The sequence below is a fragment of the Jatropha curcas genome, chromosome 5, assembly GCF_041381405.1.
Source record: "Jatropha curcas cultivar XTBG-Jc1 chromosome 5, XTBG_Jcur_1.0, whole genome shotgun sequence".
Classification (NCBI taxonomy): Eukaryota; Viridiplantae; Streptophyta; class Magnoliopsida; order Malpighiales; family Euphorbiaceae; genus Jatropha; species Jatropha curcas.
Genome location: NC_143155.1, coordinates 12237156 through 12253998, shown reverse-complemented (window position 1 = coordinate 12253998; position 16843 = coordinate 12237156). Strand labels below are relative to the sequence as shown.

At 32.7% G+C, this 16843-nt stretch overlaps 2 protein-coding genes across 2 annotated transcripts; one reads left to right on the top strand and one right to left on the bottom strand.

Annotated features, from left to right (window-relative positions):
• The first annotated feature begins 264 nt into the window (after positions 1 to 264).
• On the top strand, positions 265 to 4049 carry LOC105628912 (rab GTPase-activating protein 22). Its single transcript, XM_012210398.4, has 5 exons — positions 265 to 821; positions 1487 to 1622; positions 1704 to 1753; positions 2238 to 2291; positions 2438 to 4049. Exons 1-5 carry the CDS (start codon positions 649 to 651, stop codon positions 3693 to 3695), a joined length of 1671 nt encoding a protein of 556 aa, XP_012065788.1. The 5' UTR covers positions 265 to 648; the 3' UTR covers positions 3696 to 4049.
• A 766-nt stretch (positions 4050 to 4815) lies between these two features.
• Positions 4816 to 6335, bottom strand: LOC119370282 (uncharacterized). Its single transcript, XM_037638058.2, has 4 exons — positions 5799 to 6335; positions 5595 to 5723; positions 5232 to 5356; positions 4816 to 5077 (listed from the first exon to the last, which is right to left on the bottom strand). The coding sequence occupies exons 1-4, from the start codon at positions 5874 to 5876 to the stop codon at positions 4993 to 4995; spliced, it is 417 nt and encodes a 138-aa protein (XP_037493986.1). The 5' UTR covers positions 5877 to 6335; the 3' UTR covers positions 4816 to 4992.
• Between the last annotated feature and the right edge of the window lie 10508 nt (positions 6336 to 16843).

The window sequence follows — 16843 nt, the reverse complement described above, 5'->3', positions numbered from 1 at the left end:
TGATTCGAATGGATCGAAGCTCCACAGTGACAATCGACCAAGGAGGTTGAGTCTCTCTCCAATAGAATGATTTTTGTAAATTAAAATATTTAATTGATACAATTTTATAAATTGAAGTGTTCAATAGATTAAAGTAAAAGTTAAGGATGTCATAAAATTTTCTACATAAAGTACAGAATAAATTTGTGCATTTATATTGCGTGTGTATATATATATATATATATATATATATATTATATATATAGAGAGAGAGAGAGAGAGAGAGAGGGGGAGAGAGATATAGAGACGGTGAATAGGATCGGGCGGGGCATGGCATTACCCGCCCCACCAGTTTATTAGAATCGGGTAAGGCGGGTGACCATCCACACAAACTGAACATGAGCCGCACAACTTGTATGATGACTGACCGGCGATTTCAGTCTCATCTCCGCTCTGCATACTCAAACACGTTGAGAAAAATAAACGAATCGCTACTTTTCCCTGACGAGAGGGTAAGTAAGAAACATTAAGAAGAATCAAAACACGATTCCTATTTCTTTTGCGTTGGAACCTTCCTACACCCCGTCCTCACGTCAAGCCTTTTCCTCTACAATAAAAGAAAGAAGCAAATTCAGTTCAACCAATTTATCCAATCTGCCTATCGACTCAATGTTCAACATCGGCAATGGAATCCCTCGCTACGGCAGTGACGGCGGAAGCGGCGGTTCTGGTGGAGGATTTTTGTGGGCGGTTGTGGCCGTGCCGCAGTCCAGAACAGCAGTTGCTGTCACGGCCTTGGCTGGAATTGCGGTTTGCGCTGCCTTATTCTACACAACTAGTAGGTAATAACTGGGGAGAGACTTGCAATTTTACATATAAAACCTAATTGTTTTTTTTCTTTTTCTTATTTTTATTTTGGGATTTCTATGAAGTTTCTCACTAGTGTCAGAATGAAATAATTGAAGTGAATGAAAGGTCTAAAATGAAGTCGCAATTGTTAATTCCTTTCACTTAGGCGAGTCCTGTACATCCCAATTTCTTTTATTTTTGTTTTCTTTCAGATTCTGTTGATGTTATTTGATTTTCTTTTTCAGATCCGATCTTTCATGTTCTGTTCAACTCCCTCTTTTTTTTTTCTTTTTTTTTTTTGGCTTTGTCAGTTTGAATCTGAAGGGATTTTGTTGATTTATTCTTTTCATTGTTTTTGTAGTAAAAAATTGCAGTCGCTTTGATGGGTAAAATTTCCTTTTCCTTCTTTCTCTGTATTTCCGCTCACTATACTGTGGGACTTAGTGTGTAAGCATATATTGGCCTACCATAATCTTACTCACAAATAATAACAGTCTAATTTAATTGAATTCGACATGATTAATCATTCTAACTCTTTTTTTTTTATGGGCGGAAGGACTTTACGGGTTGTTTTCATGATTAGCTCTTTGCCTTGTTTTTAGTTATTATAAGTACTGGCTCCATGGTATGCTGATTATGATGATCCTTTCACTTTTAGGGGCCATCTTAAATCACCATGGTCTCACAGGAGAAGGAAACAAGCCCTTTCTCTTCAGCAATGGAGAAATATGTTTACATTGGATGGGAGACTTTATGATGGTGGATTTCAGTTTCTGATAAAAGTTCGGAGTGGAGTGCGTAGTAATTGCAGTTTCTGCATATGTTTTCTTATGCCATTATTATGGGAATATTTATGTCTTAAATTTCTCTTATAGGGTGTAGATCCAAGTATTAGAGCAGAGGTTTGGCCATTCCTCCTTGGCGTGTAAGCATGTTTAATTTTGTTCTTGTTATATATATTGTTACTTTTTTTTTTTTTTTTGCAGTGCTGCTGCTATCTCATATTTCAATAATCAATTGTTATGCCTGATAAAGACAACTTTGACAAGGCTTTTGGTTCTTGATATTCAGAAAGGATTTTACTCAGTTTCCTCCTACAAATCCAGTTTTTTTATGTTCTAGCACTTGGAAGCAGTATAAATCTGCTAATTTCTCCTCATCTATCTCGGTTTCTGCATAATGTTTATTTTCCCCTTTGCTTTTTTTCTTTTTTCTTATGGTGAATTTCTACTTTCCATAACCTGCCTTTTAGGCTTGAGAGAGGAACTTCATCTTTATTTATTTTATGTTAAGAGTTCATATTTGAGAAGGAATTGGATTGGAAATTCTAATATTTTGTTATGTGCTGTCATGTTTTTCCCTCGATGGACATCAACATGGTGACTGATTTCTTGTCTCTCTTTTAACAGCTACAACTTGAACAGCTCCAAAAAAGAAAGAGAGAGAGTAAAAAGGGAGAAAAGGTGAATTTGTCATGCTCATCCTAAGTCCTAAGAAATCAGCTTCTTCCTTCATGCTGTTTTGAATCATAGATATGTTGATTATTAGTTGTAAATTGTATGTCTTTTTCTACTATTTCATGGTTCTTTTTTACAATTTGTGGTTACAGGAAGGAATATGAGGAACTCCGCAAACAATGCAGGCAGATCCTCAAACTGAGTGTTGAGAAGGAGGGCGGCAAAACAATCAGTAATGAGGACAGCAAAACAGTCAGTAATGATGGCAAAAGTACTGTTCAAGACACAGATAATTCTAGTTATGAAGATGTTGCTAGTGCCAGGGAATCCATTTCCAGTGAAGACAGGAGTCCAGATGTTGAGTACTCTGATGATACCTCTAGTACGCTGTTGGAAGGTGATCATACTTCAAAAGAACAAATGACAAGCACTGATGCCTCTATAGTAAACTCAGAGTCGTCTGATTCAGACACCTCTGGAGATTCTGAAGTGATCCTTTGTGCTTCCTCTGCAGAAGTCATGAAAAAGAATGAAGATGATGTGCTTTCCAAACAGAATACTTCTGCCTCAAAGAATGAGCTCAACTCGGACAGACATGCCACTGAAAATTTTGCCACATGGCAGCGGATCATTCGTGTTGATGCTGTCCGTGCTAATGCAGAATGGATACCTCATTCTCCATCTCAAGCTTCAGTATCAGAGGATGAAGCGCATCATTTTGCCAATGTTGTTGGGTTAAAGGACTATGAACACCTGGAACCCTGCAGGATTTTCCATGCAGCCCGATTAGTTGCTATTCTTGAAGCCTATGCACTCTACGACCCTGAAATTGGGTATTGCCAGGGCATGAGTGATCTACTTTCTCCAATCATTGCTATCATTTCTGAGGATCATGAAGCTTTCTGGTGTTTTGTGGGTTTCATGAAGAAGGCTCGCCACAATTTTAGGCTGGACGAGGTGGGAATCTGGAGGCAGTTGAACATTGTTTCCAAGATTATCAAATGCAAAGACTCTCGCCTCTTCAAGCACTTGGAAATGCTCCAGGCTGAGGATTGCTTTTTTGTTTATAGGATGGTGGTGGTGCTGTTTAGGAGAGAATTGACATTTGAACAAACCATTTGTCTCTGGGAGGTGATGTGGGCAGATCAGGCAGCCATAAGGGCTGGCATTGGTAAGTCAGAATGGAGCAGGATAAGGAAACGAGTGCCACCAACAGATGATTTGCTGCTTTATGCCATTGCAGCTTCAGTATTGCAGAAGAGGAAATTGATTATAGAGAAATATAACAGCATGGAAGAGATTTTAAGGGAGTGCAATAGCATGGCTGGGCAACTTGACATTTGGAAATTGTTAGATGATGCGCACGACTTGGTTGTGAACCTGCATGACAAGATAGAGCCGCCTTTCTGACGGCAGTTTTTTTGTGATGCCTTCCTATTATTTGCTTACTTCGTTTTGTTCTGGAACAAGCTCTCAGTTATGCTGCTTACTGTCAAATGACATGGTGTTGAGAGGATTATTTACACATATCTGCATTTAGTTCTACCACTTATTTGAACACAGCAATCTTTAAATTCAGTACCATAGGGTATTAAACAGGTAGGACCTGTATCATTGACCAATATTAAGGTGGATGAGGAATTTTAAGATTTTGACGAACTGATTTTTGATTCTTTTTCGTCAAACAAAGGTGATTAGTAATGAATTCTGTGTAATTTGCCAATAGTGGAAGCTCTTCAATGAAACTGAATAAGATTTGCTTAATTTTAGTGCGCATTTTGTAGAATGTAATTTCTTGGTAATGGAGTGTGATCAAATAAAAATTCAATGGAAAAATAAAAAATGATCTAGAAGTTTGTTTCATTATATTGTATAACTTTTTATTTCTATAATTAATGCTCAGCAATTTACCTTCGTAGTCTTTAGGATAGAACAACTCAAATTACAACAACTCAAATTAGTTCATACATAAGTTGGTTTAAGAACAAAGGTTGCCCGTACCAAATCCACTCTGAGCCTTTATACTTTGTCATACCTCAACTTCAATTTGTAATAAAAAAAAAAAAAAAATGACCCATCTTTAATTCTTGTAACACCAATATGACTCGAGCAATTTTCCAGATCAATCCTCCACATCGGAATCTTCATATGATTTAGTGATTTGCTATATTAAAGAATATTTTGCAGTAAACATCTAGTAAACAAAGGAGCATTAGGCATATATAAATACAAGTTAAGTATAGGAAATTCAATTTAATATATCCACAGTAAAAGTACTAAAATAATTTTTTCCAATTCAAGATTTACTATAGAAGTATTTCATTCTAAAACAATCATTGAATAGTCAGATTATTTACTAATTAGTTTACAAAACAAAAATGCAAACATACAAAAGAAAGAACATGCAGAGCTGGAAACAAAAAAAAAAAAAAAAAATGCAAATATACAAGAGAAAGAACATGCAGAGCTGGAAACAAAAAGGCATAAATTGATGCAAATATAAAGACAAGTATTTAGGCCAAACGGCATTTCATAATGGAATTCCTATCAAATAAATTATGCCAAATTGCGTTTGGCATAAACTATGCCAACAGCTCTTGAAGGACGGAAAGAAAAGTGTTTGGCCAAATTTAGGCCTTCAAAAAAAAAAAAAATTCAACTGTTTAGGCCAAATTTAGGCCTTGAAAAATAAAAAATACAGTAATTTTTATATTCTAATTATTTCCATGGTTGCTTTGTGTTTACTGGATGCTTTTTCCTTATAGGCAGCTTGGAAACAGTTGGCCTTTGAGCTGCAAGTACATTAACATTTATATTAGCAATTGCCTTATCTTTAGTCCTTGCACTGTCATTGTTAAAAGGATAACTATTATTGCTGTATAATCACTTGTATATTTAGCTCTTTATATATTGTACTTATCCAATAGCAACTATATAAATACATACGTGACTGAATCGCTATTTCTCCTCAAAGTCTCTTTATTGTATGCAGTATATGGTGGTACAGGAAAAGACTGAGTTGCACTACTTCTCCGTGTTGCTGGTTCATTCCCAAGTATTTGACTGTCAATCTATTAAAAATATCAAAATTTTAATAATATTCCTGCAACATTTTTCCAAAATTTAGTTTGTTTAGCAAAAACACACTTACTATGTTGACTTCTACTGGAAAAGAGGGATTTTATGCATTTCAGTCCTAAGAAATATTTGACTAATACCCTATATAGAGTAAATAGATATGCAATTAAATTATCTTATATTGTACTCAAAAATTCAAATAACACACAACTACCAGTAAAAATGGCTTACATCCATCATCCATTGTGGTCGGATAGGGACTGATCTTGTTTCACTTTCATTATGTTGAGGATGCACTTCAATTCTACTGGTAGAATAATCTGCAGTGTAGGTGATGATGTTATCCTTTCTTCTTTTTTTCTACATATGAAATAACATGAAAAGGTTATTTATAGCAATAAATTGTGAATAACAAAAAGTTATGATATGACTTACACTTTTTGGAGCTCCAGTGTTGGCTAATCCATGAAATCTCTTGTTATGCCCAACAATACCACACAAACTGCATTTCATATTCACCAGGCCTTTCTTTCCAAATTTCCTTTCTCTGCTGCCTGCTCCAATTCTTCAGCCTCTTTCCTTTTCATTGTCTTCTTTCTACCTCTCTTATCCTTAATAGGGGTTGGTGGGATTAAGGGATTAACTCTGTCAGTCTTAGGCCACATTTAAGGTCCATTTAGAGGGTTAACGAAAGTACTATATACTTTCATGCATGTTGCAACTGTGTGTAATTCATGCACATAAAACTCTAGATCCTCATTTTTCTCCCCAATACAAGCAATCCCATGGCCACAAGGTATGCCTGTCAAGTCCCATCTCCTACAAGAACAAGTTTTTGCTTCCATATGCACTACATATTGCCATGTAGGTCCAACTACCTAAACCTTAGGTCCTTGCACCTTTTTCGTTTGCTCCCTTTTCCTATACAACCTTTTCGTAAGTTTGGTTCTTATCATCTCAAGCATAGTAAGTATTGCTTTGTCCTAGTATCAAGAATGTATTTGTTAAATGACTCACAATGATTGTTAGTTAACATGTCACAAAGTGGGTTGATTTTAAAATGAGCCCTAGACCAATTTTTGCAAGGTTGTTGTCTCAACCATTCTCTAGCTTCTACACTCTTTTTCTCAATCTCATCCAAATATGAAATTAGTTTAGCATCATAGCTTGCGCATGCTGCATTCCATAACAAATTTTTCATTTCTTTTCCTTTAAAGTGTGCCCTATAGTTTGTGTAAGGATGTCTAACACACATTCTATGCTCTGACTCAGGTCACATTCTACTTATAACACTTACAAGACCCTATTCATTTTCAAAACCATTATATAAGAAAACCATTATAAGTAGCAAACAGGAAAAAAAAAAAAAAACACGACTCAATATTCAAGTCTTATTTACACAAAATAACATAAGCTAAAAACAAAATAGTAAATAGAAGTCATACCTTCTACCTATCACTCATAAAACATATATGATGGTCATTGTACAGCTCCAAATCATCCTTTAGGAGTTCTAAGAACCAACCACAAGTTTCCAGGCTTTCATTCTCACACACATACGCAATAGGGAAAATGCAATCATTTGGATCTATTGCAATGACACATAGTTGCTGTCCCCCATAATTTTCCTTCAACCAACATCCATCAATGCATATTAAAGGCCGACAATGCTCCTTAAATGCCTTCTTCAAAGGCTCAAGGCATATGTAAATTCCCTCAAATATTCCCCTCTCCGTCTTAAAATACACTGAGGTCCCAGGATTTGTTCTTAATAACTCAGCTCTATAATCATGCAATCTGTTATATTGTTGACCATCGTCCCCATGAATTATAATTAATGCCTTATCCCTAGCTCACCATGCCTTCATCCTACCTATCGTATACCCATGTCTCTTTTTAACTCTATCAATAAAATGGTTCAATTCCCAAATCGGTTTTACTCTAAAATCTTCCTTGTATGTTTTAGATAACCATGTTGATATAACATAGAAATTTTTAAACACCTTAGCACAAATACGTGTCAATTTTGCAGTTTTGATTTGGAAAGTATGATCATTTGAATCTTTTTTGTTAGATAAGCTTGGAAAAATTTTCCACCCACATTCTTTGTAACACTTAGCCTTAACTTTTTCCCTATAGTTTTTACTAAACCAAATCTGAAATCTTTTCTTAATCCCATAGACCCTACATGCTTCCTTAAATTCCTCCTTATTTTTGAAAAGCATACCTACCTTAAAAATAGGCCTCCCCATATCTGTAATAGGGTTGAACGTAGAAAATCTGACCATATTATCATGTTCAGAATCAGACTCAGTCAATAACTCATCGAATGGAGCATGTTTTTAGTCCTCCCCATAGTTTGGATGGCTAGAGTTTTGGTGAAAAAGAAGATGGGTCGTTGCATATTTGATATTTCAGGTTTCAGATGATTTTTAGGTACTTTTGTAATTTCTCCAAATGGATGGTGGAGATCAGATCTTAAAATCTCATCCAAAGGTTCATATTAGTTCATTAATGGTAATATGGTAATTTGCCATTGTGTAGAGACTAGATTGACTTCATCCAAAGTCTTATAGATAGAAGGTTAGGATTTGTTTTAGGTTCCTCTTATCGTAAGGCTACAATTAGACACTACAATAAGTCTAACTACACATTATAAAAATCCTATATTTACACATGTCATGGCATAAATTAATTCTCCACATAATTAAAATTACTAAAATAATTTATGGCACCATATCTCATCTATATGAGAATAAATCATATCTTAATAAATTAAATATCTAAGCATGTGAAATTACTAAACTACCCCTATGACATTATTTACCAATAAAATAATTGATCATCAGAATCTTATATTTCAAATTTAATTAATCAAGACTAATATAAAGTCTAATTAACTCCATAATGATTAATTATGATTAATATCCTTCTTGTATCAAATAAATATCATTTTTGTATTGGACAATACTATATATGACCCGATATAGTAATACTATTTTAAGACCCGAAATTTTGGGGTGTTACAATTACAATTGTTTTTCCCTGCACAACCCTCTTATATCTTCCTTAATTATATGTGTTATGATGTGTAAATTACACAATATTCTGTAATAATTAACTTTAGACAAAAATTCACATATATGGATTTTCAATTTTATTTACTTGAAAAATATAATTGTATGGTAACAAATATTTTGACTAAACTAATGCTAGAAGTATCGCTATCAAATGGTATAAATACTTACAGTTTCTTACATAATATCATGCGCATGTTAGTGCCATGTAATACTCATAATGCTATCTATAAGTTGGAATTATCATGGATAAATTCAATAGATGTGAATTATCATGGATACATTTTTATTTCATAGTACTATATTCATTTATTATGTTACCATTTCAAAATTATATTTATAAATGTACAAGTTATGATAATTAACCACGACATTGTGCCGGCTTTATGCTCGTTAAAAACTAATCTAAATTGGTTTAATTCAAAATTTTAATAGTTCTAAACTCAGGAAGGGGAATAGTTTCTCCCTCTTGGAGAGATCTTAGACCAGAATTCTATCTAAATGCAATGTAGACTATTAATCTTTATCATAGGCTTGCTTGATAACCCATCTACTCCGACAAGGTGAGTATATTCTAGAGTTCCTTTCCGCTTCCTATGCATATTGTTTATCTTCCTCTTTTTCTATTTTTGGTTAGTCGATGGGATGAATGATTTAAAACATATATATATATATATATATACTTATTTATAGAAATTTCCCATAAATTTATTCGAGGGAAAGAGAAAGAAAGATATAAAATTTTGTGTAAACTATTATATCAATTTTTATATTTCTTTTTACTTTTATAATTATAATCCAATTATTTCTAAGAGTACTAGAAAAGAGAAAAAAAATATCACATATTCCTTTTTATAATAAAAAAATTAGGTATGTATTTTTTTTTTTTTTGACAGTCATCTACAAGCAAAGAAAAAGAAAAGAAAAAATTAATTAGATGTTTTTATGTGCACCACTTTATCAAGAAATTAGGCTATTTTCTTCTATAGAAAGAACAAAAAAAAAAAAAAAAAAAAAGAATATAAGAATATTTATATGTGGTGTATTTTCAAATCTATTTGTATTATGTTGTGGATTTTAAATAAGAATTTTTTTTTTAAATGTTGTTTTATTTAGAGATAACCTTAGTCCTATTCCTGGCTTTGTAACCAGATCCTGCGGAGCCTAGAACATACTAGATCTCTTTCTTCTATTTTTAGAGATTGAGATACTATCCTGGTAAAGAAGTCCCTAAAAGAAGTGGAAAGCAGCCCAGCCCATTAATTTTTTATCATCATTCGCTATCATATAATAAGTTTTATATGCTTTTAAAATATTTTACGTCCAGATTTTACATCAATACAATAAAAATAAATTTGTTAAAATTAAAATTCATATTCAATTAATAGTCTATTCAATTAATAAAATTATTATTATTATTATTATTATTATTATTATTATTATTTAAGTATTTTTTAATTAAATTCTTTTAATTAATTATGGCTTTTTTAATTAATATATTTTTAATTAAAATATTTTAATTGGCCATGACGAAGGATAATTTAGAATTTTCAATTAAAATCTTTTGAATGACCATTGCTAAGAATAAATCTGTCAATTCCATTATTGTCCTCCTCATTCCCACATTTATATATATTATATAGATTATAGATAATAAATGTGCAATCATAAGTATAAAAACAATAAAAAGGGATATCAAGAAGTTATCCATAATTGTAGGACTACTCCATGGATTTGTCTTAAACTCATAAGTTATTAATGAGTTACCGTATAGTATATAAGATGTTACGTGGTGCATGTTATTCACAAATGATATGGAGAGTAAGTGTTTTAAGTTAAACAAGTAGGACAAAATTCAAGCAATGCGAGTTTAGTCCACACAGGAAAGGAAGTTGGTCATATTAAATGATATTGTGGCGTCTAAATGCAATCAATTAAAATATCTATATTATATTTTTCACAAGGTTGGCATGAAAGATGGAAAGTAACTATTGTACTATGGATAGAATGATATTTATTGAAGTAAAAGGTAAGTTGTATCAAAACAACAGTGAAGTTGGTAATGTTATATTGAATTTCGAAAACCTAATATATCCACAAGATGAATGTTAAAGAAATTGAGATATTACGATGGATTTATTATAACATAAAATTTAACAATATCAGAAATGTTCACATTTGATAAAAGGTGCAAGTAGTGTAAGTTAGAGGTGAGGCTTTTGTCCTGCTAAAATGGCAAAAACCTAGCAGGTGAGATTCTTATTTGACCTGTGCTTCCTTTAACTTTTTGCAGTTTGTTTGTACATTAAGATAATGGGTTTGGGTAATGTTTCATATTATACTAGTTATGAAATATATATTGAATATATTAAACTTTTGAATGGGGCGTTATTGAAATTTGAATGTATTTTATTGGGGTTTATTTATTCATGGTAGTTTTAGGTTGGTTTGCATTTATTATGGCCAAGTTTTGTCACACAGTATGTGTATTCTTTGCATTAATTAGTATTATATAACTGAAATTTAAAATATTTATTATTTTGTATATGAGCAGAAGAGTTGTATGTTGATGAGAGAGTTGAAAAACACGTAATTGAGATAGAAAATATATATGAGAGGGATGCGATGATGTGGGAACTAAACAATCAGTTTGAATTTATTGTTGGGGGAATAGAAGGAAATGATGAGAGAAAAAGTGTCCTAAGGTTAGATGAGAATGTTGAACAATTACAGGCTATGTGAAGATGAGCTAAGAGATGATGAATATGATGTTGAGGAAGGTGATGAAGATTTTAACATGGTTGGTTATAAACAATAGGTCTTCATAGCAAGAACCAAAGGATAGACCTAAAACTTATGGGGCTGGACCAGTGGCCGATCCACATCGTAAAAAGAGGGGTCAATTGACCCTTTTTTTTTTTAGAATTGGGGGTATTCCTCCATTTTTCATCACAACCCCATCAAAGGCACCATTTTTAAACAAGTTCAAGCAAAAATATTTAAGTACCTAAGCTAAGGAAGTGACTTCTTGCATTAAAATTCCAGATTTTTACCATTTGATAAGCTTTCTCTCACTAAAATCTATTCTACCTCTTTCTCTCTCATCTAAAATCTTAAAGATTTTTCAAACTATGGCTACAAATAAGTTTTCATACATTTATTTATGTTATTCATGTATTTAGATTTTATTTTTATTAAGTCTATATATTTATTTTAGATTTTTTCTTTCTTAGAAGGTTCTACCTCCAATAATAAGGGAAAAGAGGTGTTAGAGGGCTAGTATTTTGGAGGTTTATGCTATTTTCCACCATTTTAGATATTTTAGGAATTTCTTGCTTGCTTTTATGTTAATATGTAAGAAAATGTGATTTTTATGTTACTTATGCCTTGATCTATGCTTAAGTTGTAATGTTTGAGCTTAATATGCTTTATGTGATAATTTATTTTTTGTATTTAATCCTAGTCCCAAAATGTAGGTACTGTCCCCCTTTTATTTTTCATGATTTTCGTGTTATTTTTGATATTATGGTGGATAGCTCTTATGATTTTATAGTATAGATGTAATATAAGCTTATTTGTGCAAAATGAGTAATTTTTTCTTGTGTTTTAGTTTGGATATTAATCATTTAGAGGGCGGTCCCTCTTTTGTTTTTCATGTTAAAAATGATTATCTTGATGACTAAAATGAAATATAATTGTAGTTTGATGATAGGAGTATGGTATATGTCCAAATTGATGAGAAAAATGCATTTTGATGCATTTTTTCTTGGAATTAAGTGTAGGGGCTGCTACCTCTAACTTTTTCAGATTTAATACCTTACTTTTAATTAATTATTCATGATAATTAAATATATACTAAGGTGGGTCTCAAGTCTCATGGTAATTAAAATTGGATTAATTGTAGACCATGATCAAGTGATTAGATCATATGTCTATTTATTCTAACATGGACTCAATTTATAATTTATAAGACTAAATGGACCAAATGGTAAAATGACTATAATTAGGATGATAATAAATTAAGATTGATGATGATAATTATTAGGACTTAAGTGATTGACTAGGTATAGTATAATTAATTGATTAAATGATTAAAAAGGATATTTCAATTAATTAGGTGATCTAATGGTAAATAAAGAAAATAATACAATTTTATGGCTATTAAGTTAATTAGGTAGTTATTGGAATGATTTATTAATTAAAATAAATTGGTGAGTTTAATAACACTCATTAGATCAATTAATTTACATTAGATCAATTAATTTAGTAATTGATGAATTTAAGTCTTAATTATGAGAAAATAAGAGAATATGGAAATTATGGATGAATTAAGTGGTCATTTGTCACGTTGAATTTAATGCACTGCGAATGTGACAAAGTCTTGAAAATTGTGTCAATTAATGAACTAAAAATGATTATGTGAAAACATGGTATAATTGATAAATTAATTGAATGATTTGAATTTAAGTGCCATAATTGAATATTTTATGAAATAAAATATTCTTTTATGAACATGATATGAATTTATGCAATTATATATGAATTATGAGATTTAAATATGGTTATGTGATTAATATGTGATTTTATGGAAATGAAATTACGATGGAATATTTAGTATGGAAAAGTATGATTTTTATGAACAAGTGAAATTTATGAAAGAAAATATTTTTCAGATTGTAATAAAATATTCCGGTGTATTTATAAGACAGTAAATTCTAAATGCTGATATGGATGAGTTATGAAATAAATTAAATATAATGAATTCTTACTGGCCCTAGTTTACTTTGTTGAGTCAGTAGTGTATAGAGGTATGACATGCCATAGGAAAAGCAGTACTATCTGTATGACACGCAGTGTCTTACAAAGGCTAATGAACCCCATTTTATAGGAGCTAACGAACTCCACCCTTATATACGAACCCTATTTTATGGATATAACCATTTGATTCTAACAGATGGGTCGTTGATGTTATATAGGCTTTCGGGCCATATGTTTATTATAGAATTCTCTGTCTAATATTTGATTCTTCTAAGTGAGATATTGGCCCAATTAGAGATGTAGTTTTTTCTTATGAAATAAATCAAGAATTAAATTATTGCTTTTATGGAATTGTACTAAATTATGTGATTCTATGATTAAGTATGTAGTTATGATTTTCTTTATTGATGGATGCTGTCTAAATTTAATATTACATGCTAAGTTATGGATATTTTATTATGTGATTGAATTGAACCCTATTATGTTAAATATTGTGATGTCATGATTAAATATATATTTCTGCTTACATGAATACTGAAATGAACAGTATATGCTAATTAATTAAAATAATGTTATTAAGTAATTAAAAAATAATTAATTATGCTGTTAATTATGGAATTATCTAGTTTGTTATGGTGATATAACAATATAAGGGGCTACGCTAAAATTTAGTGAAGTGAAGCACGATTAAAGTGATTGTGTATTAAATGTTGATTGATGAATATTACAATTGGTGATTTAGTAATTATTAACTATTGATTATGATTTTTTGAGCTGGTAAATAATTTATGATATTTAATTGATGATTATGAAAGTTTTGGCATATGATTAAATTATGATATAAATGCTGATTATGTGTAATTAGCCTAAGAATAGATAATGTTATGAAGTGTTTCATGATATGCCCTGAGATTTTTTGGTCAGGGTTGTACATACTAAAGAAAATTCTCTCTGGAGGCAGTGTCATCCTATCAAGTATTGATGGAAATAAATTTACCAATCCATGTATCTTGGATCAACTCAAAAGGTACTTTGTGTGAATGCATTCAGGCATTAGCACCAGAAATATTGTCCCTATTATGTCACTGTTAAACAGAACTACGGTGACTTGACTCCCGAAAATATGTTTCAAAAGTACGTGATACGTAGGTAGCCTAGCCTGTGGGTGCGGTCATAATAATAATAAAAATATATTTTTTGCCACTCTTCTTATGAAAATTTCAGATTTTTTGTGCCAACTAAAAGAAAAACATCAAAGGCTGAATTGAAAAACCTCAAAGGGCAGTTTAGGCAAAAAACAAAAGCAATCTAAGTTGAAAACTTGCACAGGCAAGGGCTTAGGCGAAATCAGATTAGGCAAAAGTTAGGGTAGCCTGCTAAATCGAAAACTCGCAAGGGCGATTTAAGCAAATGTTAAGGCTTAAACAGTAGCAATCTCATAAAGGATAAAACTGATTTTCCTTTTGAAAACAAAAAGTGTTGACATGATTCCCTTTTTACATATCCCAAATCGGTATGAGTTATGTCAAAAGCAAATCACAAGAAGCCCTATCTCCTAGGCAACTATCTCTATCATCTATCTTTGTCTGTCATCTATCTTCTGTTTGTGTCAGTCATTTATGTACACTATCCAGAGTATCAAAAATTTCAAATTGTCAATCGAACCCTCTATACATCATGGGTCAGTATCCTATCTCAAAGCCCTCACAAAAATACGGGCTGACCCTAAATCAAAAACAAAAATCCTACCCTATCAGAATAAGGTCGGCATGCACCAAAGGTCTATAGTCCGTCTACGTCACCTCGGATGTATGTCCCCAGAGTCATTAGAGTTTTCTGAGTCAGCCTATCAGGTAGAGTCTAGGGTCATCCTGGTCATTGCCTCGAGTTTGGTGTCAATCTCCTGAGTCAAAGTCGCTCTACAATCTCTCTCTCGGTTGCCATGCTCGGCCAACCACCAAACCTCATAAGCAGCAGTCCTACCCCCAGAAACTCTAGCCTCTATTACTTGAGCCCCTCTAGACCAACTACCTAGTACAACCACAGTAACCCTGGGAGAAATTAATGTGTCCTATAAAAGAGCCCCAGTTGGTGGCAACCCCTGAGTGTGTCCCATCTATCTCATTAGCCTTGAACCCGGATAAAATGTGATATGGTCTATACCAGGCAGATAAGCCATCTGGAACCTAGCTAATCGAACTGGAAATCTCCTGATCTTATACCAGTCACACCTCCACAAAATTTGATCCGACCTCAACGCCAACAACCATTGTAGCCGCTCATCCTTAGACCCGAGTCTCACCACAACTCACCTGGATTAGTACTGTGATGGCTCATAAGGACGGCGTCGTGGTGGCTCTACCATCCTCAAATGATCTCTCAACCAGACCTGCAAAACCAGACATTGTACCAAAAACACACAAAGATAAAACAGGCATTCAAATGCAAAACCCCCACCAAACAGATCCAACTATATCCTAACCCAAACACCAATTTCCAGCGATCGGGTTTCATCCTCCAAAATTGACTCAGCATCAGGAATCTTTTTCGGTGGGTTGTTTTTCAGTCTGACAACATTCTGGTAGGCGCTTTCTTTGTTTTTTGCTACTGCTATTTGCGATTTTCTTAATTCCTTTTAGTATTGCTACTTTGTTCTGCTGGGTTCATGCTATATTTGGTGCTTCTATTTTTTATTTGCTTTTGGGGTGTTTAGTTTTTATTAATAATGGCTACTAAACCTAAAAATACTAAAGCTACTATTACTGAATTGATCCCAGCAATTACTAAAGTCATAGAACATAAATTGAAAGGGACTAATTATTTAGGTTAGAGTAAGAAAATTTGAATTTATTTGAGGAGTGTTGAAAAAGAGGATCATCTAATTTATGATCCACCAACTGGTGACACTAGGCAAAGTTGGCTAAGGGAAGATGCTAAATTATTTCTACAAATTCAGAATTCTATTGATAATGAAGTGGTTGGATTAATTAATCATTATGGATTTATTAAAGAATTAATGGAATATCTCGAATTTTTGTACTTGGAAAAAGGTAATCTATCTCATGCGTATGAACTTTGCAAAGGATTTTATCAGGCCGACCAGCAAGATAAGCCTTTTACAACTTATTTCATGGAATTTAAGCAAATGTACAAGGAACTTAATGTTTTATCTCCTTCAGCCCTAATGTCAAGGTTCAACAGTAGCGAGAATAAATGGCTATGATGAGTTTTCTTGTAGGTCTTGCTTCGATTTTTGAAACTGCCAAATCACAGGTTCTTTCAAGTAGTGACATTATCTCTCTTCAGGAGGCTTTTACTAGATTATTTTGTACTGAAGGATCTCGTACCCCTTCACCTTCTAAAATATAGTGCCCTTGTGAGCCGTAATCAGGTAACTAGGCAGGTAGGAAACAGAGGAAGAGGAGGAAATAACCATAGTACTGGAGCAATTAATCGAGAGGCGAGCATTATTATCTGCCATTATTACCATGAACCTGGTCACACTAAATGTTATTGCAATAAACTGATAAATAAGCTGCCTAGAGCAAATATGGCCATCAAGATTCTACAATTGCTTCTTTTGACAATACTATTATAATTTCTGCTGTAGAGTATGCTGAGCTCTCTAGATTGTTCTTCTAAGTC